The 27,447-nt window shown below is 37.3% G+C and overlaps 2 protein-coding genes across 3 annotated transcripts in view; both read left to right on the top strand.

The window, feature by feature from the left end:
• LOC149560301 (histone deacetylase HDT2-like) overlaps positions 1–27,447 on the top strand; it is a 36,262-nt gene that overhangs the window by 5,112 nt on the left and 3,703 nt on the right. For both annotated transcript variants that reach the window (XM_089824588.1, XM_089824587.1), the window contains exons 7-8: positions 72–137; positions 233–341. In XM_089824588.1, the coding sequence (XP_089680714.1) occupies positions 72–137; positions 233–341 (175 nt within the window). The remainder of the gene's footprint in view (positions 1–71; positions 138–232; positions 342–27,447) is intronic.
• Positions 16,099–18,958, top strand: LOC149560304 (uncharacterized). Its single transcript, XM_089824586.1, has 4 exons — positions 16,099–16,191; positions 16,287–17,537; positions 17,692–17,856; positions 17,978–18,958. The coding sequence occupies exons 2-4, from the start codon at positions 16,321–16,323 to the stop codon at positions 18,165–18,167; spliced, it is 1,572 nt and encodes a 523-aa protein (XP_089680712.1). The 5' UTR covers positions 16,099–16,191; positions 16,287–16,320; the 3' UTR covers positions 18,168–18,958.

Below are 27,447 nucleotides of genomic sequence, written 5' to 3'. Positions count from 1 at the left end.
TCTTGCGGAGATTTCACTTTCTGGACCCCACATGGTTCTCAGCAGTGAGCCAATATCTGATTGTTATGCAGGAAGATTCAGATGACAGTGATTCGGAAGACAAAAGTGACGAGGATGAGAATCAAAAGACACCCATGGTATGATGATGAACTGGAAGGGTGTCCATTTGGGCATATATTGTTCCAGTTTTGTATTCTAGCTTATAGCTCATTTAAGACCTTTTTGATGAAAGGTTGAGACTGCTAGCAAGAAGAGGCCTTTGTCCGAATCAGCCACAAAATCCCAATCTACTGCAGATAAAAAGGCAAAGACAATAGTACCTGTTGAAGCACAGAAGTCAGGTCAGTGCTTAAATACTTTCTCATGGATAATGTGCTGATGTTTTAATGAGTATTTTGCTATTGAAATTTGTTTCCAGTTGTGAAATCTGAGGGAATGCCAATTTTTTGAAAGAGAATGGCTTACACTAACTTAACAATAAATCTATCTAATTGAAAGTGAAGTTATTTTAGACCAAATTCTAGTTGACGTTGGTAATCAACCCGATTTTCTTGTACTTGGATTCTAGACACGCAAAAGTTTTATGTACCAGATAAAACTAAGAGTTTATACTATGTATGTACTATAAGAGCAATAAATGTTCTTTCAGAGGATTTGCTGTATCTAACACCTACGTCACAAGGTTCGAGTTTGACAACTATGAAGTTTGACAATTATTTTCCAATATATATTTGATCATGACTCCTAGCTATGGGAGGGTTTGTAACTTCGTGGAGATTAAAAACTTTTTTTTGCTAATAAACAGAATTATAATAAAAGAATAATAATCATTCTATTTAATCTTTACTAATAAAATGAAACTGTGAATATTACAGAATTAAATATAATAAAAAAGTACTGTAATAATTAATAAATTAATAACATACTAAATCTTAATATTTTACTGATAATAAATAAATAAATATACATTAAATATACACATACAAATATTTTCCTACAACAAATGTCAAATACATATTGATGCAAATATTTTACTGTTCATAAAAAATTAATAAAAATAGCTTTTATTTTCATAATCTTACATGACACTAAAACCTAATAATAAAAACACCATTTATTATTATAATCTTATTAGAGTTTCAAACATAAGCAAATAAATAAAAAATGTTGTTGGCTGGAAATGGTTGTTGCTGGAGAGACCGTCAGCTGAAAGTGTACTTCGTAAAGCAGATGCAGACAGACAGAGCTAAGCGAGGTGAACGGCAGGAGGCTGGAGCTGAATGCAGCTTCAGATACGAGCATCAGACATGACCATTCAATGGCAGCACGATATTCAGGATGTTTTGACAATTTTTTTTGCCCTATGCGTTTTCAGCAGACTAAGGGCATTGTTTTATAGGTCTTTTTGCCCAGAAATCCAAAAACAGCTCTGTACGAATATTATAACAAATTTAGATTTTTTTTTTTTCATTTTTAAAAGGTTTGCTGAATTTTGAAACTGAAGCTGTAAATTCGGTGAGCCCCTTGACTAAGTCTAACACAGTATCTATTACGGAAGTAATTGGTAAAAATACTTGCTTGTTATTAACAGAGACCAAGAGGTCAATTTATACAAAATAATAAAGCGATGTTTCCTTAGGAAACTATCAAAAAGAATAGAAATATTCTATTCTAACAGATAAAGCGAAAAAAGTGAAAGCTAACTAAAGTTAATTAGATATTCTGTGCTAATTTGATAACGCCTTCATTATCAACAAACAGAGTAGTCGGTCCTGTTGGTGACATTTGCATATCCCCAAGCATTCGACGAAGCCAAACAGCTTCACATCCTGCCTTAACAGTCCCTCTGTATTTAGCCTCTGTAGAAGAGAGAGAAATTGCTTGTTACTTGTTGCTGGTCCATGTGACTGCACTGGATCCCAAACTGAACACATATCCAGATGTTGATTTTTTATCTCAACAAAGCTTGCCCATTCTGAATCTGTGAACCCACTGAGTTTAGGATTAGAACTTCGAGAGTACAAAAAACCATAATCTAAAGTGCCCTTTACATAACGAAGCACACGCCTTGCTGCCATCCAATGATCAGCCTTAGGAGCTGTCATAAAGTGTGAAATATAGCTGATTGCGAAGCTAATATCAGGCCTAGTAGTAGAGAGGTAGATGAGGCTACCAACTAGTTGCTTGTAGGTAGTATCATCAATGTAAGAAAAATCAGACTTTGCTGATAACTTGAGACCTTTTTCCATAGGTGTAGATGCAGGTTTGCAATCCTGCATTCGGAATTTGTCTAATAGGGCCCTGGCATATTTGGACTGAGAGATGAATATACTAGAAGATTGTTGCCAAACTTCAACACCTAGGCAATAATGCATGAGCCCAAGGTTAGTCATATCAAACGACTGGCATAAGTTTTGTTTGATTCCCTGAATCAAAGATGCCGAACTGCCAGTGTTGATCAGATCATCCACATAGATAACCAGAAGGATGATGTCACTGTTAGTAGTCTTAATGTACATATTTGAGTCTAAAGAACTCCTCTTGAAGCCTTGATCATTGAGGTACTTATCAATCTTGATGTACCATGCCCGAGGGGCCTGCTTCAAACCATAGAGAGCTTTTACTAATTTGAGAACCTAATGGTCTTTACCAGCAACCTTGAAACCAGGAGGCTGTGTCATGTAGACCTCTTCATGGAGATCACCATTCAGAAAAGCACTCTTTACATCCATCTGGTGGACCTTCCAGCCAAACTGTGCTGCCATGGCTAGGACTAATTTGATGGTGCTCATCTTTGCAATAGGAGCAAAGGTCTTATAATTAATGCCCTGACGTTGAGAAAAGCCCTTTGCCACTAAACGAGCTTTGTACTTATCCAAAGTACCATTTGATTTGTATTTGATTTTGTAGACCCATTTGCAGCCAATGGGTTTCTTCTCTGGTGGAAGATCAAAAAGGACCCAAGTGTTGTTCTTCAGCAGGCTCTGGTGTTCAGATGTCATTGCCTGTTCCCACTCTGGAATTCCTTTAGCCTCAGAATATGTTTGAGGTTCAAACACACTGTGTATGTTGGCCATAAGAGCAAAATTAACAGAATTTGTAGTAATGCTCTTTTTTCGAGCAATTCTCCCATCTACGAGCTCATCATCATGAAGATCAACAAGTGTCTTAGCCCACCACTTAGGCCAGATAGGAGAAGGACCAATAGTAGGTACTAGGAGATGCTTGATCAGCAAGATCTGCATTAGAAGAAGCTGGATCAAACTCAGGTGAAGCATCTTCAAAACGAGGTGATCTTGCAGGAGAAGCCGGAGGAGTCTGTACAGGTATCACTGGAATAACTGGAGTTGTAGGAGCTACTGAAGCCCTCCCATCAGGTGGAGGACCTAATGGAAACTGAACTCTCAAATCATGAGCCTACATAGGCTGGTCTGCTAGACCAGGAATAGGAGAAATAGGCATGAATGGTCCTCGCTGCTCATCAAAGACTACATCATGGCTGTATTTAAGATGAGATGTCTCAACATCAATCAGGCGGTAGGCTTTATGAAGACTGCTATATCCAGTAGGCATCAGTTTTTGACTCTTGGCATCCAACTTGGTGCGTGAAGTATCAGGGATCCAAACAAAAGCAAGAGAGCCAAAAACCTTTAGGTGATTGATTCGGGGCTTGCGACTTGACCAGGTTTCTTCCGGAGTTTTACCTTTGACCGCCACTGTGGGTGACTGGTTCAACAGATAAACTGCAGTGTTAATTGCTTCTGCCCAAAATTGCTTCGAAACATGTCTGTGTTCGAGCATGGAACGAGCCATCTTGTTGATTGTCCTGTTCCGACGTTCAACTACACTGTTCTATTGTGGCATGTGGGGTGTGGTGAACTGGCATTGGATGCCATGTGTATCCAAGAAGCTAGAGAGAACATTAGAACAAAATTCCCCCACATTGTCTGATCTAAGAGTAATAATAGATTTCTCAGACTCTTTTTCAACTAAGGGTTTAAACTTCTGAAATATAGTAAATGCATCGGATTTCTTTTTTAAGGAAATACACCCACATTTTTTTACTGAAATCATCTACAAACAATAGAAAATACTTGTACCCAAAAACAGAAGGAGTGGCCATAGGGCCGCAGATATCAGCATGAACAAGCTGAAGTACCTGAGAAGCTCGCCAAGAATCGCCACTGGGGAAAGGTGTGCGATGTTGCTTCCCAGCTTGACATGCGTCACAAACTCCAAGGTGTTGAGTTTGAATCTCTGGCAAACCAAGAACAAGCTCATCCCGAGCAAGTTGTGAGAGATAATGCACATTTAAGTGCCCATATTGCTGATGCCAAAGTGTGCTTATGGAAGATCACCAAGCAGCCATAGCTAAGTTTGGAGAATCACTAAAATCAGTAAGTCTGAAAAGACCATGATCCTCAAGACCAATTGCAACAGTAGACTTAGTCGCCGAATCAGTGATGGTGCACTAATGTGAACTGAAGGTGACTGCCAAGTGTGGAGAATGTCGTAACAACTGACTAACTGAGAGTAGATTTAGTTCCATCCCTGGAACGTAGTACACATCAAGGAATATGAGATTCCTCCCAACAGACTGAATCTGAATGTTGCCTTTACCGTCAACCATGCACTCTTCTCTGCCACCAAAAATAACAGAATTTGAATAAGGCTGGTAGTCAGTAAACTAGTCTCTGCGGTGAGTGAAATGTTGAGAGGCACTTGAATCAATGTACTAGACAGATGACTTCACATGATTTGCAGGTCTCTTAGCCATAAAGGCATAAAAGGCAAATTCTGCTTGCTCAGTGTGCTCTGCACTGTTCACTTTGGGTTGTAAACCAGATTGCGTAGATTGGGCAGCTAAGCGTTTTCAACATTCAACCTTCATGTGACCAAACTTGTGACAGTAGTTGCATTGAATGTTCTTCTTTTTGGTACCATTGGATGTTGGAGTAGAAGACTTTTGCTGAGATGGTTGCTGCAACTTGCCCTTATCCTTTTGAAAGGATTTCGCAGCAAAGGCTTGCTCAGTGGAGGTGGAATTGGAGTTGCTACCAAACTATTGTTTCCACCGATCTTGCTGAAGCAGCAGGGTGCAGAGATCAGTGAACTTTAGATCAACACCAGTAGATGTGATGTTGAGAGTCTCGATAAAATGCTCATAGGATTTTGGTAAACTCCGAAGAGTGATTACCACAATATCCTCTTCCTCCATCTTGCAACCGATGGCAAGTAGCTGATCGCGAATTTCCTGAATTCGATTCAGGTGTGCCTGGAGCGTGGTCCGCTCATCCATGACAATAGAAAACAGAGTGTTTTTCAGAAAGAAGGCTCTGCTCTTGTCAGAAGTTTCATGAAGACCTTTGAGGTGTGTCCAGATTTCGATAGCTGTGTTGCCGGATGGAATCTGAGAAAGTTGATCATCAGCCATAGATAACTTGAGAAGCATTACTGCCTCTCGGTTATTCAGATCCCATGTATCTTGATCAGGACCCGGAGAAGTCAGACGCTTCGTAACACCTAGAACAAGTTGATCAGTGTTCTGATATTCAAAGATTGCGATGATGCGTTGCTTCTAGGTTCCATAATTGCGACCATTGAATTGGAGTTATGCTTGAGCAAAATATTTGTCAGAGATGCCATGATACGTCTTTCAATGAAAATCTGTGAAGGCACGTTGTTCGAAGCAAAAATATGGAAGACCCGGAAGAATCAAAGAGTGACCCAGAAGAAAGCTCGGAAAACCCAAAAGGAATATGTTGTTGTTTTTTGAATCCGCTGGCTTGAAAATTGAGGCATGAAAAATGAGGCACCTAGAAAAAATAGATGACAACCCAGTGGAGCTCTTGAAAAACCCATCAAGAATCTGTAAAAAAAAATTTTTTTTGACCCCAAAAATTAGGGTTTCGAGCCAAAAAACCATTCGGTGGATTTGAAGGTCAAAGCAACAGAAAAATGCTGTTTGCAGATCTGAAAAAGACGATTTTGATCAAAAGGGCGTTTTTGCATGAGACAGCATAAGCAAAGAGATTTTAGCATAAAAAATTGTGATTTCACCCTAAAAAATGCTGTTCCTTGACTACAAAAAAAAGATGCCAAAACTGAAACCCTAGCTCGCAATTTTCAGATATGATGAGGTTCTGAGTTGCAAAAAAACAACTTCCAAATCTTGTGATTTTCAGTAGCTGAAAAATGATAGTGAACACACGAATTCTTCAAAAAATAGAAAACCCTAGACGGATTTTTGAGAAATCGCAGAAAAAATTTCCAAAATTTTGAAGCAAATACTTTCAAAAAAGAAATTATAGAATTTTTGAAAAAACTTCAAGTATTAGCTCTGATACCATATTACGGAAGTAATTGGTAAAATACTTGCTTGTTATTAACAGAGACCAAGAGGTCAATTTATACAAAAGAATAAAGTGATGTTTCCTTAGGAAACTATAAAAAAGAATGGAAATATTCTATTCTAATAGATAAAGCTAAAAAAGTGAGAGCTAACTAAACTAATTAGATATTTACAATAGATAACCATTAACTAATAATAGACGACTTATCTATTATTGTAATAGTATCAAAATCAACTCTGAATATATTTCATATCATATCCATAATGAGCAAGGAGCAATCAATTACAGGGAATGAGTTAGTGTGGTGCTGGTGTAATCGTGCAAAAGTGAGATACTAGACGTTGGTAAAAATAATGTTTAAATATATAGTCAGTGTTTAAAACCATCAAATAGCTTTTGTTTCTGTTGATCGGGACATGGTAACATGCAAACACATCTTCAAGAAGGTCAGGAAACACAATAAAAACCTGATTTTATGAGGTTCTAAAACTAAAACTTGTAACAAAACCTAGAGGTGCTATTGGATGGCTAACTAGTGAAGAGAAAAAGTCCTGGTTGCCACTACCTACTTACATTTTTTCATTGGAAATTTTGTGGAGTGCTTTGCGTGACATGATTTTGAAATATGGCATAATCATAAATTGTAGTAATAATTTTAAAATAGAAAAGAGTAAAAATAAAATTCAAATTTAAAATATAGATGAATAAAATTGAAATATGATATAACGGGAAAATTAAGTAAGCTTAATTAATAGTCAAAATGCGTGAAATAAAAAATTATGACTCTCTCAAATGTGAGATATAAGGGAGAAGAGAACTTCATTTGAAATGGGACATGGAAGGAGGAAAGAATGGAACATGTGAATCAAGGAAGGATTAAAGAAATAAAACTTGTTGTCATGCCCCCACCATGACACTCCTCACAGTTGGAAAACAAATTTGTAATGGAAATAGGAGAAATGATTAAGGAATAGCATATAAGATCCGATTCTCTTTCATATAACCAGCAGGTTGTCCAAACTCTTCATGTGATCAAAGATTTGTCAAGTAAAACTTTCCATGTATCAATGATTTGCCTATTGCAAGTTAAGGGATGACCTTACAATTAGCAAAAATATGCAGTGCTAAGGATTAAGGTGTAAATGATTTAATAAGGGCTGAGTTATTAAGTTGATAACCTTGATGAAAAGGCAAGAGGATATAACTGATCAAGGGGCACAACTTTTCATGCCCCTTAGAGGGATATATAAGTGGGCTAATATGTTATGAATGTCACATAAGTCATCAAGTGATTGGTATGGAACAAGAAAGATATAATTGTAGAGAAATTGAGAATAAACAAGATGCTTTTGTTAATTACAAAGCGTTGTGTATGATGCTTCACAATCTTGATTATGTTGATTCATCATATTATTATGACTAGTAGTTTATATATCATTTCTAATTTTATCATTCCTGTTAATCAAAAAGTGTTGGGTATGATGCTACATAGTCTCAAACATAGCCTTGATGTATGATGCCGCACAATCTTGATTATATTGATTCATCATATTATTATGGTTAGTAGTTTATATATCATTTCTAATTTTATCATTCCTATCATTATTGTTAATCAGAAAGTGTTGGGTATGATGCTACATAGTCTCAAACATAGCCCTGATGTATGATGCTACATAATCTTGATCATGTTGATTCATCATATTAGTATGCGTAGTAGTTTGTATATCATTTCTAATTTTATCATTCCTATTATTACTGTTAATTAAAAAGTGCTGGGTACGATGCTACACAGTCTCAAACATAGCCTTGATCATGTTGATTCATGGATAACTAATTTGTCTATAGGACCTAAATCAAGGGTTTAAGCGGGCAATGGTGCATTCCTAGATATAATTCATCCTTTATCAAATTGGGATTCTGTGAAAAATTAGAAGTGGTAAATAAGTGATTGGTAAGGGTAAGTGAGATTCTCGAATAATGTCGAGAAAATTTGTCGACATTGTTAATTTGAAAGTGTTGGGTATGATGCTACATAGTCTCAAACTTAACCCTAATGTACAATGCTACATAATCTTGATCATGTTGATTCATCATATTTTTATGCTTAGTAGTTTATATATCATTTCTAATTTTATCATTCCTATTATTATTGTTGATTAAAAAGTTTTGGGTATGATGCTGTATAGCCTCAAACATAGCCCTAGTCATGTTGATTCATGGATAATCAACTTGTCTATAGGACCTAAATCAAGGGTTTAAGCGGGCAATTGTGCATTCCTAGATATAATTCATCCTTTATCAAATTGGGATTCTGTGTTAAATTAGAAGTGATAAATAAGTGATTGGTGAGTGTAAGTGAGATTCCCTTATAATGTTCAAGAAAATTTTGTTGACAATTTTTTTATTGATAACTAACTTGTTTGTAGTACCTAAATCAAGGGTTTAAGTGGGCAATTGTGCATTCCTAAATATAATTCATCCTTTATGGAATTGGGATTTTATAATAAATTAGAAGTGGTGAATAAGTAATTGGTAAGGTTTAGTGAGATTCCCCAATAATTTTAAGAAAGGTTATGTTAACAACCTTTCATGGACCTAAATCAAGTGTTTAAGTGAGCAATTGTGCATTCCTAGATATAATTTATCCTTTATTGAATTAGGATTCTGTGATAAATTAGCATTTTTGAATAAGTAATGGAAAGTAAATAACTAAGTGACTTCAAAGGGTAGAAATTAATTATGAAGGTTTGTACTATTTCAAAGGGTCGTAAGCTATGTTTTCCAAGTTTCGGGGATGGCGGGGGACGGCGGGACGGGTTTCCAAGACGGCAAATTTTTTTGGCGATTTTGGGGACCGGGGGGGGGGGGGGACGGGGACGGCTATATAGATAGGAAAATTTTAAAATATAGTATATACATTGAAATTTGTAAATATACATGTCATTCATATGAAACTAAGCACAAAGCATGTCATTTAAACACTATGTTCCCCGGAGATGCGTACTCGGCCTAAAACCTCTTGTTTCGGGGACGAGGACGTCTCGGGGATGGGGGGATGGGTATGGGACGTCCCTCAGCCGTCCCCAAATTCCCTTTTTTTGCAGGGGACGTCCTCGAAACTTGGGGACGTGGGGGGGACAAAAGGCCGTCCTCGGTATGGAAAGGGGACGTCTAGTCGTCCCCCGATCGTATCGAGTACGGTCGGCCGTCTGTAATAACCCCAATAGGTTATAACTTCTTCAAACACCAAAAATCTTTATACTTCAATTGTTTGACATTTTGTCAAACACTTTGCAAGCAAGCGCTGATACCACTGTAATAACCCTCCTCAAATTTGCCCTCAAAAAATGTTGATGAAAGCTCAAGGATTTTCATCAAACAATTCACATGCAAGGGACGTATGACTGATATAGTATTTTAGCTAGCTTCAAATGACTTTTTCTTCAATTTGCATCAATGAGAATCTTGTGCTAGAGGACTACAATGGACTACACAATGACCTAACATGAGTGTGCAATTAATTTTGGCAATATTCAGTGCATATATATGATCTAAGCATGAGAAATGAACACCTACAGCCAACTGGCATTTTGACAAACAATTGGTATGCAAACTAACTAGTTGATAAATAATGATATTAAATTGCTTAAATGACACCAGTAATTGTTATCTTCTTAATTGCAATGAAAAAATACAATGCTCATGAAATATGGTCAAGACTTTGGCATTTACATGGATTACAAAATGATAATGCTGGTATAATGCACACTTACAGCTGAAAGCTTATAACACCCTAAAATGCAATACTAACAGAAGAACCTGGTTGTAGATGGCTGTAATAATTTCCTTCAATGCTGACCCTTCTGCTTTGCTTTTTTCGAACTGCTTTTTCGGCCTGCTTTTTCGGTTCTGCTTTTTCGGACTGCTTTTTCGGTTCCGCTTTTTCGGCCTGCTTTTTCGGTTAGGCTTTTTCAGACTGTTTTTTCGTATCTGCTTTTTCGGATTGCTACTATGTTGAATCTTAAGATCATATCTTTCAATGGCATCAAGATTTCCAGCTTGAAGGGATTTCGTTCTTCAAACTATTGAGACATAATCTCCAGAAAATATTCCAATTTCTTTGATATTTTCCAAGCATGCCTAAAAGAAGCTCTTCCATTTCTTTTATAGTGTTCTCACAAGGGCTCCATCCTTCATTTTCTCAATGTGGGATAAAACATCACTCTCTTTTATGTAATTTATGTCTCCAATGTGTTATAAAATAAAGGGAACTCTTTTAATTTAAATATTTCCCACAAACTATAGTCTATACATTAATAAAGTTAAATATTTAAATTTAATTTTATAAAATAGCTTTATCAATGCGTAACAAATCTTATCAATGATAAACAAGTCTTCTTGCCGATTTCAAACAATTACCATCGACATACCGTTGCCACTGGATGTTTCGACCATATCCAAGATGACTTACTATAAATAGTAAGTATGCCCAAAGTTGTCGCAAAACCCCTCAGAAAGACTTGCAACTGAAATTATCTAGGCCAAATGGCCTCTAAGTCCCTTTAATGTCCTGGTTAGCCTACGGGACCGTGGGGAAATAGGCAAACGACAACATCATGCTATGAATGCTAAAATGGGAACATTACAGTCCACCCTTCCCAAAATTGCTTGTCCCCAAGTAATGGTCGAACAACAACCTAATCAATCCGATCCCAAATGTAGTCATGAACTATATTGCTGTCAGTCAACATAGGCTCCTGCAACAACCTCTGAAAATTAACCAAGAGGAATCCATAATCAAATTGACAATTACAGCTCAACCAAACTCCAAAATCACAACTGCCACAGTCAGAAACCCACGAGACACAAACTCTTAGAACATCAGAACCCAAGTAAAGTGGACAAATCAAGCTGCCAACACAGTAAATACCATCAATGCATCCCACTGGCCTATATGGAATATATAATCCAACTCTGCAACAATGGTGAACGCTCTCGAATGAAACTGCACCAAGTATGGAGAATCCACACACTGCACAATTCCTGCAGTCAACACAACTCTGCAGATCATCGGCTACTGTCTCATAGCCATAACTCCCATGCACCGTTGATGGTGAAAAGACATCACAAGATAAACAGCAAGAAATGGAACCCAAACCAAATTTGCCTGCCATCAACTCCTCAACACAAAGATCAAATGCTAACTGATGTACATACCCTACAGTATAATGCTAATAAAAAGAACCAACCTCAGTCAACAACTCACCATGAACAAGTGATACAACCCACTGTGACTGATCACCAGTTAAGTGAGGAGATGTCATAGCCAAAGGCGTAGAATCAATAACAACAACCGCTGAAGCATCACTCCCAAACTCCTGCTCTAAGTCATGTATTATCAAGCTGTCAACCGCAGAACCTATCGCCATGTCATGCCCATCACAACTCTCATCCCAAGGCGTCAAACTGTCCCATAATTGATGACAAGCACTAGGAACCAAAGTACATCTCTGTATCATCATCTCATCAACATGGTCATCAAAGGTAAATTGATGAGCATACCTCACAGTATAATGCCGATAGAATGCGCCAATCTTAGTTAGTGGCTCAGACTGCAATCGATCATTAACCATGTTGGAATTGACTACTACCTCCGAAGACATCACCAAGGGAGTAGTATTACTAGCAGGAACCATGCCAACTGTCGGCTCACCAATATCACACATGATCTTTGATACAACATCTCTAGTCTTCGTGCCATTAGTACTAGAGGCCACCGCCATGTCAGGCATACCACAACAATCTGCTACAGCACCCAACTCAACTGATCCTGACTCTAGTGGGAACGAACCCGATATGCCAATGTTAGTATCAAGGATGGATGCATTCCCATCTCCACTGTCTTTGACAATCTCGACCATAGACATCCTCGAATCACCAAACACCACAGCTTGTGACTGCACAGAATCTGGTAAAGACAGTAGTCGCTCTAACTCCATGGTCACCTTAGCCAAATGAAATTGTGACTCCTCGAAAGCCAACCGTGTACTTTCAAGAATTTCAGAAGTCGCCTCGAGCTGCTGAGTAAGCTCACTCACCTCATCTTCCTTGACCAATAATGCGTCATATGTTGGACTGCCCCACTCCATAAGATAATCTCTATCGGCTACCAATTGCATATAATTCTGTCTCAGAATTCGGATAGCCTCCCATAAAGAGTGGATCTCTGTCAAGGAAAGATAACTGCCTCCTTGCTCATCACTAGGAGAACCCCATCCATAAATTGCTAAAAACTGGCAAGCAACACCAAAATGTTCGCACGCAATAGCAATGTCTCGCTTGCCAACTCTCAGTTGACTAGACACATGATTGTGCCGATTGGTTGAACTCCTATACTCTATCCTTGGTACACTGTCCAAAGGAGTAACCTCAGAATAGCTATCATTTGTAATACTCAGATCTTGAGACTCTCCTGTAAACTTTGTCATCTTTGAGAAATCATCAACATTTGACCTGACTGTAAAAAAAAAACTGAGTCCCTCCTATATGCGCTAACTCTCGAACTGAGCTCACCTCAAGACAAAGCTCGTCCACATGTCTCTCAGAATCCTGGAGAGCCAACTGAATACACACCAAGGAATTCCGAGTATCCTCCAGCTCATGAGAAAGCCGGTCAACCTCCTCCTCCTTCTTCTTCAATGCATCTAAATAGATCTCTGCAAGATTAAGGAGATGATCGCGATCTAAAAGTAGGTGTATGTAACTTACCTTCATTGCCTCCATGCCTTCCTTGATCTGCTGTAAGTCGTCACAAGAACCTGTTGTGACTCTTTTCTGTCTCTCCTGCAGTTGAATCATCCAAATGTGATTCTCAATCAATCCATGCATCCTATCATGATGAGATAAAGCCGCGACAATATCCTTGTCCCCTGTCTTCAGCTGGCTTGCCAAACCAAGTGAAGAGCTACTAACCTCTATCTCATGTGAAGAAGCATCCAACTGTGCTTGATACTCATTTTCTGCAAAGTCCTGAATGCTCACTTTCTGAGCAACTGTACTATCCTCAAACATGACAATATCCTCAACTGCTGTAACTTCATCTAGCCCAACTGTATTGGAAGCACTATTTGTGTCAATCACGCAATTCGGTGTACCTATGATATCACCTTTTGATGCAACTGGCTCAACCTGCACAACATTTGAAACCCCTTCTGCCTGTGAAGATGATGTAGATAAACCATTACCTGAAGATGTGCTAATGTCTCCCTGTATTGAATCAGCATGTCTGTTAAACTCCTCATACAAGTTTCTGCCTGTCATAGGGAAGGTACGATCCTTAGGCCTATTAAAACGTTCAATCAGTCTCTCGGTAAACTCCACATATGAGGTAATTTGTGCATGACCCATAGTGACCATACCATGATGCCACCACTCGTGTGCTAACCCATCCAGGCGAATTGCTGCATACTTAATAGCTTCTTCCTCAGGCATAGGGTTCATTTGAAAGTATGTGTCAAGCTTTTGAACCCAAGCTCTTTCGGTAGACTTCCTCGAGCCATCATAATATGGTAACTGAAGTTTCTCTACTTTCTTCTGTAGCTCATAGCTCTGGTTCTTGTCATGTCCACGTGGCATATGCTTTGTCCGCACATCTATATACTCCCTAAAGGTGATTGCAGCAATAAAATCTGGAGCTCCGGCTTCCCAATCTCTCCTTAGCTGGTCCTGTATATCAGTGATCTGGGGCTCTGGTACGGGCTGCTCTGGAGCTCTAGGAGGAAATATGGGAATCATGGGCCATGAACTCACTGTCCTAGTTTGTTGGGGTGCATGACCGAAATTGTTCCCAACTTGTTCGCCTCCATTATGTGCCCCATCCTGATTATTACCATTCTGATTATTTCCTCCACCCACATTAGCATTCAACCCCATTTGACAAGCCATCATCTGCATCATAAGCTCAAATCTCTGACTCATTTCCTGTGCTCTTTGCTCTGCTGATCGCTGTCCCTGTACTAAGGTGTCTAATAATTGTAAGAATCTTTCCTTTCCCTGATCTGGACTGACATTCATTTTGTCAAACATTTTTCTCTCTATCTGGCTATTCCAAATTCCCTATAAGATCTCCACAGGATAGCAGGACTTATAGCTCTGATACCACTGTAATAACCCCAATAGGTTATAATTTTTTCAAACACCAAAATTTTTTATACTTCAGTTGTTTGACATTTCATCAAACGCTTTGCAAGCAAGCTCTGATACCATTGTAATAACCCTCCTCAAATCTGCCCTCAAAAAATGTTGATGAAAGCTCAAGGAATTTCATCAAACAATTCACATGCAAGGGACGTATGACTGATATAGTATTTCAGCTAGCTTCAAATGACTTTTTCTTCAATTTGCATCAATGAGAATCTTGTGCTAGAAGACTACAATGGACTACACAATGACCTAACATGAGTGTGCTATTAATTTTGGCAATATTCAGTGCATATATATGATCTAAGCATGAGAAATGAACACCTGCAGCCAACTGACATTTTGACAAACAGTTGGTATGCAAACTAACTAGCTGATAAATAATGATATTAAATTGTTTAAATGACACCAGTAATTATTATCTTCTTAATTGCAATGAAAAAATACAATGCTCATGAAATATGGCCAAGATTTTTGCATTTACATGGATTACAAAATGATAATGCTGGTATAATGCACATTTACAGCTGAAAGCTTATAACACCCTAAAATGCAATACTAACAGAAGAACTTGGTTGTAGATGGCTGTAATAATTTCTTTCAATGCTGACCCTTTTGCTTTGCTTTTTTCGAACTGCTTTTTTGGCTTGCTTTTTCGGTTCTGCTTTTTCGGATTTTCGTACCCGCTTTTTAGCCTGTTTTTTCGGTTTCGCTTTTTTGGACTGTTTTTTCGTATCTGCTTTTTCTGATTGCTACTATGTTGAATCTCAAGACCATATCTTTCAATGGCGTCAAGATTTCAAGCTTGAAGGGATTTCGTCTTTCAAACTATTGAGACATAATCTCCAAAATTTTTTCCAATTTCTTGATATTTTCCAAGCATGCTTAAAAGAAGCTCTTCTATTTTTTTTATAGTGTTCTCACAAGGGCTCCATCCTTCATTTTCTCAATGTGGGATAAAACATCACTCTCTTTTATGTAACTTATGTCTCCAATGTGTTATAAAATAAAGGGGACTCTTTTAATTTAAATATTTTTCACAAACTATAGTCTATACATTAATAAAGTTAAATATTTAAATCTAACTTTATAAAATAGCTTTATCAATGTGTAACAAATCTTATCAATGATAAACAAGTCTTCTTGCCGATTTTAAATAATTACCATCAACATACCGCTGCCACTGAATGTCCGACCATATCCAAGATGACTTACTATAAATAGTAAGTATGCCCAAAGTTGCCTCAAAACCCCTCAGAAAGACCTGCAACTGAAACTATCTAAGTCCCTTTAATGTCCTCGTTAGCCTACGGGACCGTGGGGAAATAGGCTAATGACAACATCATGCTATGAATGCTAAAAAGGGAACATTACATTGTCCCCTTCTTTTGCAAGCTCAAAACATTAAAAAAAAAAAACATAAAAAAAACATTTGTGTCTTTTTTGGTCGGTTAGTGGGCCCCACTCCTCCAAAAATCCTAAAATGTATATAACTCAACACATTTAAATTGTTTTAACCATTCTTTGGTTTTTATTTTATGTTGCAGCCGGCTGAAGTTTTCATTTTGCAAGTAGAGGAGGTAATAGTTTTGCTTCCAAGAGCTTGACCAAGGGTTTGATCTTCTATTTTGTCCACCAAGTAATTATAAAACTTTTTGTGCTTTCATCTATCATTTTTTTAATAAATTTGTAGTTTGCAAAGTCTGATTTTTTTTTATTTTTTCATTGTTTCAGCTCATATATCTATTCAATTGCATATTTAAACACAATGAGCAGCAGTGGGAGTCCAAGTAGTAGTAGTGAAGAAGAAAATGTAGAGGTTGATATTGTTAGTAGTGACACTAGGCAAAAACTCAATCCTAAAGCTGATTTGTTTAAATGCCCTTTCGACATTATGAAGAATTTTGCAAAGGGTCCTTTCAATAGGAAAAAACCTCTTCTCCAATATGTCACACTTAGGCCAAAAGATAAAAAGAATTCGGGAGGGACTAGGGTGTGGGATTGTCATGTTTGTCTTAATGATTTTAGGGGCAGCTATACAAGAGTGAAGTCACATTTTTTAGGTGTTACATGCCAAAGAGTCAAAGCTTGTCCTATCTTAACCGATGAACAAAAATTAGAATGTCAAAGATTGCACTTAGAGGCTGAAATGGAGGGGCAAAATTTGACAGTGACATCACCATCCATTCCCTCACAATCTAGGCATATTTCATCTGCCATTAGTACTAGTGGCAGCCCTAGTGGGTCTAGAGGGAAGAGAAAGATAAGTAGTAGTGAGAAGGGCTCGGTGGAAAGTATGTTTAATGCACAGGCAAAGGAGAAGTGTGAGGCATCCATTAGTAGATTCTTTGTTGCTAATGGTATCCCATATAATGCAGCCCGTTTCACTTATTATAAACAAATGGTTAAAGATATAATGAGCATGAATTCCTCATTTGTGCTCGTCGGTGAGCATAAGCTACGAACCACTATCCTAGATGAAGAGTACTCAAAGGTTGCTTTATTATTTGAGGATATGAGACGCACTTGGGTTAGGATAGGCTGCTCTATTGTGATGGATGGGTGGACCGATGTTAGACATCGGCCATTCATCAATATCATTGTCACATCCCTTGTTGGCTCTTATTTTTTGAGAGCCATAGATTGCTCAAGAAAGAAGAAGGATGCAGATTTTCAATTCACCATTTTGCGAGATGCCATAAAGGAGATTGGGCCCTCTAATGTTGTACAGGTTATCACAGATTTTGCACTTGTGTGCAAATCAGCAGGTTTGATGATAGAGGGTGCTTATAGGCACATATTTTGGACCCCTTGTTGTGTTCATTCCTTGAACAATGCATTGAAGGACATAGGGAAGATTGAATGGGTGAAGCAAGCGGTGCTAGAAGCTAGAGAAGTGCAAATGTTTATTTGCAACCACCACACTTCATTTGCTCTATTCAGGTCCTTCTCTAAGAAGGAGTTCCTCAAACCAGCCGAGACAAGGTATGTCAATTATAATTATAAGTTTATTTTTAGTTTGTTTTAACTTTAAGTTATTTAAAAAAATTATTTATAAGTTAACTTGTGATGCTTTTTGTTTTAAATTTTAATCATTAATGTTTAAGTTTAAATTTTAAATTTTTAATTGTTGCTATAGGTATTGCACATATTTCATCTTGATAGAGAGGATGATTGAGGTGTATGAGGCCCTTCAATTGATGGTGGTGAATCCAGAGTGGGGACGATGGTCTCATTCTAAGTCCACTGAAGAAAAAGCGGTGAGGCAAAGGATCCTTGATGAGAGTTGGTGGTCCACAATGAAGTAAGTTGTTGATTTTTAAATTTACTATTAGTCTTTTGCTTACTGATTTTCTTACTAATAATCTTAAAATTCTTAAAATTCTAATTTTGATTTTTTTTTTGTTGGCATTTTGATCTTGCAGATATATTTGCTCTGTCATAGCACCCATTGTTGATGTCATTAGATATGCTGATACTGATGCTCCTAGTTTAGGAGAGATCTATGAGACTATTGACAGCATGTTGGGTAAGATGAAGAGAATTGTTGTGGCAAAGGATCCTACATTGGGCTTTTATGAGGAGCATATTAGGCCTATTGTGACGCGGAGGTGAAACATAATGAATACCCCACTTCATATGGCAACATTTGCTCTAAATCCCAAATGGTATGCATAGTTGGGTGGAAGGGGCCTCCCATGTGATGATCCTGAGGTTTTGGATGGTTTCACAAAAGCAATTGATAAGATGTATTCAGCTCAAGATGCCTTTACTCTTCGAGCACAGTTCCTTGACTTCACCAACCTTCGTGGCCCAAACTTGGGTAAGCCACAAACAAGGTTGGATAGAGTTGTTTTGGCATAGAGGGATCCTATTGGATGGTGGACTTGGCATGGGAGAGATACACCTGAGTTAAAGATACTTGTCGGTTGCCTCCTTTCATAGGTTGCTAGTTCTTCAGCTGCAGAGAGGAACTGGTCCACATATTCATATATCCACTCTATCAAGAGGAATAGACTTACTTCTAAAAGAGCGGAGAAGCTAGTGACAGTGCATCATGCTCTTCGACTTGCCGATCATCAGACTCCAGAGTATAGGCAGAGACCAGCTTTGCGATGGGATGTTGAGCCTGAGGATGTGGCCCAGATAGATGAGGATGACATAGCACTAGGACTGGTTGGGGTTCCATTAGATGAGACTACGCTTCCTGTGGAGGATGACAGTGAGGAAGATTCTGATTTTGATGCCATGGATTAGTAGAGGCAGAATAGGAGCAGCAGTCTGCTTCATTTTCTATGTTTTGCTTTTTATGTTGAACATGAACATGATTATGATACATTGATTATATGATACTTATTACTTAATGGCAGCCTATAGTTTTGGGCATATTTTGATTTTGATTTTCAGATTTATGATTTATCATGCTTATCATTATGAGTCTTCTGATATTGACAATGGTTAATAACTTAATGTTCATTGTTCAATGCTTTTTGATATTGTATTGATACGCATTTTGAGAATTGGATACTAAAATACTAAATAGTAAAATACTAAAATCAGATATTATTTCATAGATGGCATTCAAATGTTGTATGTTATGGTTCTATAATGTTTAAATGACATGCTTTGTGCTTAGTTTCATATGAATGACATGTATATTCACAAATTTCAATGTATATACTATATTTTAAAATTTTCTTATATATATAGCCGTCCCCGTCCCCCCCCCGTGCCCAAAATAGCCAAAAAAATTTGCCGTCCCAGAAATCCGTCCCCCGCCGTCCTCGTACCGGAAACTTGGGGGAACATAGTTTAAACATTATAGAACCATAAAATACAACATTTGAATGCCATCTATGAAATAATATCCGATTTTAATATTTTACTATTTAGTATTTTAGTATCCAATTTTCAAAATGCATATCAATACAATATTAGAGAACATTGAACAATGAACATTAAGTTATTAACCATTGTCAATATCATAAGACGCATAATGATAAGCATGATAAATCATAAATCTGAAAATCAAAATCAAAATATGCCCAAAGCTATAGGCTGCCATAAAGTAATAAGTATCATATAATCAATGTATCATAATCATATTCATGTTCAACATAAAAAGCAAAACATAGAAAATGAAGCAAACTGTTGCTCCTATTCTGCCTCTACTAATCCATGGCATCAAAATCAGAATCCTCCTCACTGTCATCCTCCACAGGAAGCGTAGTCTCATTTAATGGAACCCCAACCAGTCCTGGTACTATGTCATCCTCATCTATTTGGGCCACATCCTCAGGCTCAACATCCCATCGCAAAGCTGGTCTCTGCCTATACTCTGGAGTCTGGCGATTGGCAAGTCGAAGAGCATGATGCACTGTCACTAGCTTCTCCACTCTTTTAGAGGTAAGTCTATTCCTCTTGATAGAGTGGATATATGAATATGTGGACCAGTTCCTCTCTGCAGCTAAAGAACTAGCAACCTGTGAAAGGAGGTGATCGACAAGTATTTTTAACTCAGGTGTATCTCTCCCATGCCAGGTGTATCCCTCTGTGCCAAGACAACTCTATCCAATCTTGCTTGTGGCTTACTCAAGTTTGGGCCACGAATGTTTGTGAAGTCAAGGAACTGTGCACGAAGAGTAGAGGCATCTTGAGCTGAATACATCTTATCAATTGCTTTTGTGAAGCCATCCAAAACCTCAGGATCATCACATGGGAGGCCCCTTCCACCCAACTGTGCATACCATTTGGGATTTAGAGCAAATGTTGCCATATGAAGTGGGGTATTCATTATGTTCCACCTCCGCGTCACAATAGGCCTAATATGCTCCTCATAAAAGCCCAATGTAGGATCCTTTGCCGCAACAATTCTCTTCATCTTACCCAACATGCTGTCAATAGTCTCATAGATCTCTCCTAAACTAGGAGCATCAGTATCAGCATATCTAATGACATCAACAATGGGTGTTATGACATAGCAAATGTATTTGCAAGATCAAAATGCCAAAAAAAAAAAAAATCAGAATTAGAATTTTAAGAATTTTAAGATTATTAGTAGGAAAATCAGCAAGCAAAAGACTAATAGTAAATTTAAAAATCAACAACTTATTTCATTGTGGACCACCAACTCTCATCAAGGATCCTTTGCCTCACTGCTTTTCCTTCAGTGGACTTAGAATGAGACCATCGTCCCCACTTTGGATTCACCACCATCAATTGAAGGACCTCATACACTTCAATCATCCTCTCCATCAAGATGAAATATGTGCAATACCTATAGTAACAATTAAAAATTAAAAATTAAAACTTAAACATTAATGATTAAAATTTAAAACAACAAGCATCACATGTAAGTTAACTTATAAATAATTTTTTAAAATAACTTAAAGTTAAAACAAACTAAAAGTAAACTATAATTATAATTGACGTACCTTGTCTCGGCTAGTTTGAGGAACTCTTTCTTAGAGAAGGTTCTGAATAGAGAAAGTGAAGTGTGGTGGTTGCAAATAAACATTTGCACTTCTCTAGCTTTTAGCACCGCTTGCTTCACCCATTCAATCTTCCCTATGTCCTTCAATGCATTGTTCAAGGAATGAACACAACAAGGGGTCCAAAATATGTGCCTATAAGCACCCTCTATCATCAAACCTGCTGATTTGCACACAAGTGCAGAATTTGTGATAACCTGTACAACATTAGAGGGCCCAATCTCCTCTATGGCATCTCGCAAAATGGTGAACTGAAAATCTGCATCCTTCTTCTTTCTTGAGCAATCTATGGCTCTCAAAAAATAAGAGCCAGCAGGGGATGTGACAATGATATTGATGAGTGGCCGATGTCTAACATCGGTCCACCCATCCATCACAATAGAGCAGCCTGTCCTAACCCAAGTGCGTCTCATATCTTCAAATAATAAAGCAACCTTTGAGTACTCTTCATCTAGGATAGTGGTTCGTAGCTTAAGCTCACCGGGGGGCACAAATGAGGAATTCATGCTCATAATATCTTTCACCATTTGTTTATAATAAGTGGAACGGGCTCCATTATATGGGATACCATTAGCAACAAAGAATCTACCAATGGATGCCTCACACTTCTCCTTTACTTGTGCATTAAACATACTTTCCACCGAGCCCTTCTGACTACTACTTATCTTTCTCTTCCCTTTAGACCCACTAGGGCTGCCACTAGTACCAATGGCGGATGAAATATGCCTAGATGGTTGTGAGGGAATGGATGGTGATGTCACTGTCAAATTTTGCCCCTCCATTTCAGCTTCTAAGTGCAATCTTTGACATTCTAATTTTTGTTCATCGGTTAAGTTAGGACAAGTTTTGACTCCTTGGCATGTAACACCTAAAAAATGTGACTTCACTCTTGTATAGCTGCCCCTAAAATCATCAAGACAAACATGACAATCCCACACCCTAGTCCCTCTCGAATTCTTTTTATCTTTTGGCCTAGGTGTGACATATTGGAGAGGAGTTTTTTCCTATTGAAAGGACCTTTTGCAAAATTCTTCATAATGTCGGAAGGGCATTTAAACAAATCAGCTTTAGGATTGGGTTTTTGCCTAGTGTCACTACTAACAACATCAACCTCTACATTTTCTTCTTCATTACTAGTACTTGTACTTCCACTGCTGCTCATTGTGTTTAAATATGCAATTGAATAGATATATGAGCTGAAACAATGGAAAAAAAAAAAAAAATCAGACTTTGCAAGCTACAAATTTATTACAAAAATGATAGATGAAAGCACAAAGAGTTTTATATTTACGTGGTGGACAAAATAAAAGATCAAACCCTTGGTCAAGCGCTTGGAAGCAAAACTATTACCTCCTCTACTTGCAAAATGAAAACTTCAGCCGGCTGCAACATAAAATGAAAACCAAAGAATGGTTAAAACAATTTAAATGTGTTGAGTTATATACATTTTAGGGTTTTTGGAGGAGTGGGGCCCACTAGCCGACCAAAAAAGACACAACAAATCTTTTTTTTATGTTTTTTTTTTAATGTTTTGAACTTGCAAAAAAAGGGGACGGTCGGCCGTACCCTGTACGGTCGGGGGACGGCTAGACGTCCCCTTTCCGTACCAGGGACAGCTGGCCGTCCCCCTTTTGTCCCCCCCACGTCCCCAAGTTTCGGGGACGTCCCCTGCAAAAAAAGGGAATTTGGGGACGACTGGGGGATGTCCCATACCCGTCCCCCCGTCCTCGGGACGTCCCCTACCCGTCCCCCCGTCCTCGGGATGTCCTCGTCCCTGAAACAGGGGGTTTTAGGCTGGGTACGCGTCCCCGGGGAACATAGGTCGTAAGTGTGAAATGTTGTGACCTTTGCCAATGGGCAGACATGATGAAGAGGTGTCACTGATCACTCCAATTGGAATGTATGAAGGAAATAAGTTTTCATTTGATATGCTAGAGGAATTGAGTTGGAAAATAAATTTATTAATCTCAAAAGGTGACAATGTAGGTTGGAGACCCATTCTTATAAAATGTGGTGACCCTTTCACAAATAAATATAAAGGAGAAATCATTCCAAGCATTCAAGGATCACTTAACAATCACAACTTATGTATCTTTGAAAAGCAATCAGTTATCAAATCATGTAATCAGTTAATGAGCAAATCATTCTATCAAAAGTGCATTCATTAAATCATCAATTAGAGGTATATGAAACTAGCGTCCATCATCACTCGTTAATCATATAACAAGAAATCACTTAATCATCACTCATGAATACCTCAAATCATACAAATCAAAGGATTTCATGCTATCAAATTATCAATCAATCATTCAACAAAAATCTATCAATCATCAAGTGAAAAGGAATTAAGTAGTTTGATATAGAGAAGAATTTAAAAATAAATCTAAATTTGAAAGTAAGATAACAGTTTATAATATAAAGTAAAGTAATTCAAGTAAGTATTTTTTAGTAATCTCTATTTAAATCTGTAAGATGTAGCAGTATTGGTCTTCCTTCATCAAGTATGCCATCTCGAGTTGGATGGACTAGAGGTCAGATCATTTAGAGTTTCATTTCATGCCCTTGGGCTTGGTAGAAGAAGACAAGTATCTCGATGTTTTAACAAGAAATATAAGATTAGTAATTATTTATTTTATTTCATTCATATTGCATTGTCATAGTAATGATCATTGTGTTCCCTTTGCCTTGATTCAGGACAGCCTTACTTGCATTCTCGTATTTGTGAGTATACAAGGTATATATAGCAATTTACATGATGGTGTTCTAAAAAGAACAAACTGAAAAACATATTAAAAATTGTGTTAAAATGTGAGCAAAAATCGACTCGGAAAATGCTAACAGTCTTGTTTTGTAGAAGCGATGAATAGAGAAGTCACATTCATAGATGACATTATAACGTGGGAGAAGACACCATTGCGCTGGACAGAGAAGAACCTTTTCAAATCTGAAAACATACAGAATTGTGACGAAAAACTGCAGTTTTGTACTATAAACCCTCAAAATGTGTGAAGAGGCAGATCATTGCCTGGAAAGATCCGCTTGAAAATTATTAAAACCAACAGCAATTTTTCATAAGAAATTGATTTAAAAAGATGTGGAAACAATTTCCAGGATTGTGGTCACATTCATGAATAACATGGGAGAAGATGCTGTTGCACTGGATGGAGAAGGATCTCTTCAAATCTGAAAACACCCAAAATGGTGATAAAAAAACTGCAGTTCTGCACCATAAACCCTCAAAATGTGCAAAGAGGCAGATCACAATTTTTGCCTGGAAAGATCTGCTCTAGAATTATTGAATACCAACTGCTTTTTTTCATTAGCAATCGATTTAAAAAGATGTGGAAATTTTTTCCAGGATTGTGTTACATGTTTTTTCAAAAAAAATTTGCCAAAACTTATGAAACCCTATTGACCCAGTTTGATACCATGTTTTGGTAATTGCATTATCTTATTCATGAATATTCAAGTTATATATAGCAATTTATGTGACGATGTTCAAAAAAGAACAAACTGTTTAGTTGATAACCTATGAAAACCACAAAGGACAAACCCATTGGCCAACAACCTATAGAAAATGGGGAGGGTCTGAGACAGGAGCTGTAAGTGCCAGGAAATTTTTTGAGAATTACGGGTGATGTGATTGTAGAACTGTTGTCATGCAAGCACAGATAGAAAACACTTCAAAAATCACATTAAAAAGTGGTCAAAAATATGACCAGGAAAATGCAAACAGAGGTCGCATTTTGTAGAAGCGACGGAAGAGAGGCCACATTCACAGATGACAGAATAACACAGGAGAAAATGCCATTGCACTGGACAGAGAAGAAACTCTTCGAATCTGCAAACATCCAGAATGGTGAAAAACTAAAACTATGCACTAGAAGCCCTTGAAATGTACAAAGAGGCAGATCACAATTTTCTGCTTTGGGAAATTTGCTCAAAACTGATTGAAAACCAACGATAATTATTCATTAGAAAATGATTTAAAGAAATCTGGAATTTTTTTTCCAAGAACGTTCACAAAAACTTGCCAAATATTATGAAACCATATTGACCTGCTCTAATACTGTGTTTCTGTAATTGCATTGTCTTATTCATGAATATACAGCGTATATATAGCAATTAACATGATAGTGTTCTAGAAAGAACAAATTTTAAGTTGGAGCTACAAACTGAAGCTAAAGATAGCAACTGTGTATTCTAATATAAGAAGTCTAAAGAAAAAGTAAATGATTGGTAAAAGATCTAAAAATAATGGACTGAATATAATTAAATATTCTAAAATAGAGCAACAATATATCAACCTGGTAGACCAATGCCAAACTAATAAATTGTAATGTTCTGTACTGGGAGTGAAGCTACCTACCGGTTTCCCAATAATTATTGTACATCATTAAAACATTATTACATCTAATTTTGCAGTTAGGAGATTTCCACAATCCATGAATTATGCAACTGTTTTTCTGGGCCAAGATTGTGTATAATTTTTTTTTTTACCATTAACGTTTCGGATCATACTCCATGGACCACCATCAGGATGAGAGAGTTCATGACATTCTTACACTCTCTCATCCTGATGATGTTTCATGGAGTATGATCCAAAACGTTGATGGTAAAAAATATTTTATACACAATCTTGACCCAGAAAAACAGTTGCATAAGACATCTAATATTTTTGTAATGCAATAAATAAAAAATTATAATAGGGTTTCTCCTCATTGCTTTCCTAACCTTAATAGAGAATGGCAGAATTACTTTGCGAGGGTGCTCAGAAATCATCTACAAGCAGACTTTCTCAAGGTTTCATGTGCGCATGTTCATACCCAACTCAGGACTCCTTCCCCAAGGTTTCAGAAATACATGGCCTTACCCCATCATGGGACTTACCTGTCTTGTGAGGAATTACTGCACCTCCCCCTACACAAACCCCCTATTCTTTCAAAGCCGTTAGTGGAAGACTAAGGACTAGGTCATTAGTTATATTGGTCTTTCATGTATTACGAATTTATATGCATATAAGTGAAATTAGGGATGAGCTCAATATAAATCCCAATTCTGGTACTATATATATATTCCAAGACCACAATATATGTATTTGAATCTGCTGTGTATTCCATTTTCTTGTCAATTGAATTGTTCTCCCTATTCTTGCGAAGGCATTAGCAGAAGACCAAGGACTAGCTTATTTATTATATTGGTCTTTCATGTATTACGAATATATATGCATATATGTGAAATTAGACATAACTGATATAAATCTGAATCCTAGTATTATATATATTACATATATTCCAAGACCACAATATATGTATTTAAATCTGCTGTGTATTTTAATCTGGTCTGTCCTTTATTCTTCAAATAAACATTCTTCCCATGGTATCTCTCAATTTGAGGGACTGGTGATACCTTTTTTTATGATAAATGCCCCTTGGCAAGAGACAACCTCCTACCACTAGCACTGTGTTAATAGTGCAACTCTTTATTATGTCTGCTCACTGAAAGGACACAACCTTTCACAATCAGATCTTCACTTCTTATCTATATCAGACCTGTACTTCTGATTCCTCATTATCTGATTACAGAACACTTATTTCTTTGATTCTTTTTTGATGCCCATTTCAAATGAATACTTGTCCCTTTCAAATCCTTCCCATATGAGGGAGGAGTCGTGTCCTTTTATTGTTTTGCCCATTTGAAAGAGTCACAACTCTTGATCATTGATTGCAATTTAATTATATTGTATTCTAGGAGATCGCTGCCTTCAACTATTTTCTTTATTTTAATTTGATCATTATTTACCTTAAATAATTTCTTTGTTGTGTGGTGACATGACATTAACTTTACATGTTCAAACATAGAAAGACAAACAAGTTTAGCGGCAGGAATGCCATCTTTTAAAGCACATTCAATCATACAGGTGTGTGCAAGAGCAAGTTTTCTCTGTACCGATGATATGATATGCCGTCTACTTCGTTATTTTATCCACTCAGTTAGATTCTCCCTCCTTAATTGGGAGGAGGAACTAAAAGTCAACATACACTTCATTCATCGACAAGCAGTTATTCCTTCCACTCTGTAATCACTAATATTTTGAAATATGCCAAAATCAAATTGATAATCAATTCATAGTAGTGAACGATATAGATCACATTAATCTCATTCATCATTTAAAATTGATATTTAATCAAAATCATCAGGTTCATTGTGAGTGTGTTCTGGTGAGACTTCTGAATTTCTTATACTTATGGACTATGAAGTTAAGTTTATTTCCATTTTCTAATTTCCATTCTTGACCAATTCTAAGTTGCAGACAGACTTCTGTATTTGACGCTTTAGGAGTGTTAGTGTCAAGCCACCCGTGATTTCATTTTTATAAATTATATATTTATTTTTTGACTGTG

This window comes from Cupressus sempervirens, chromosome 4 (genome assembly GCF_028749045.1).
Source record: "Cupressus sempervirens isolate cs-2001-9-10 chromosome 4, ASM2874904v1, whole genome shotgun sequence".
Classification (NCBI taxonomy): Eukaryota; Viridiplantae; Streptophyta; class Pinopsida; order Cupressales; family Cupressaceae; genus Cupressus; species Cupressus sempervirens.
Note: the sequence above shows the minus strand (reverse complement) of the source record. Positions and strands in the feature narration are given on the sequence as shown.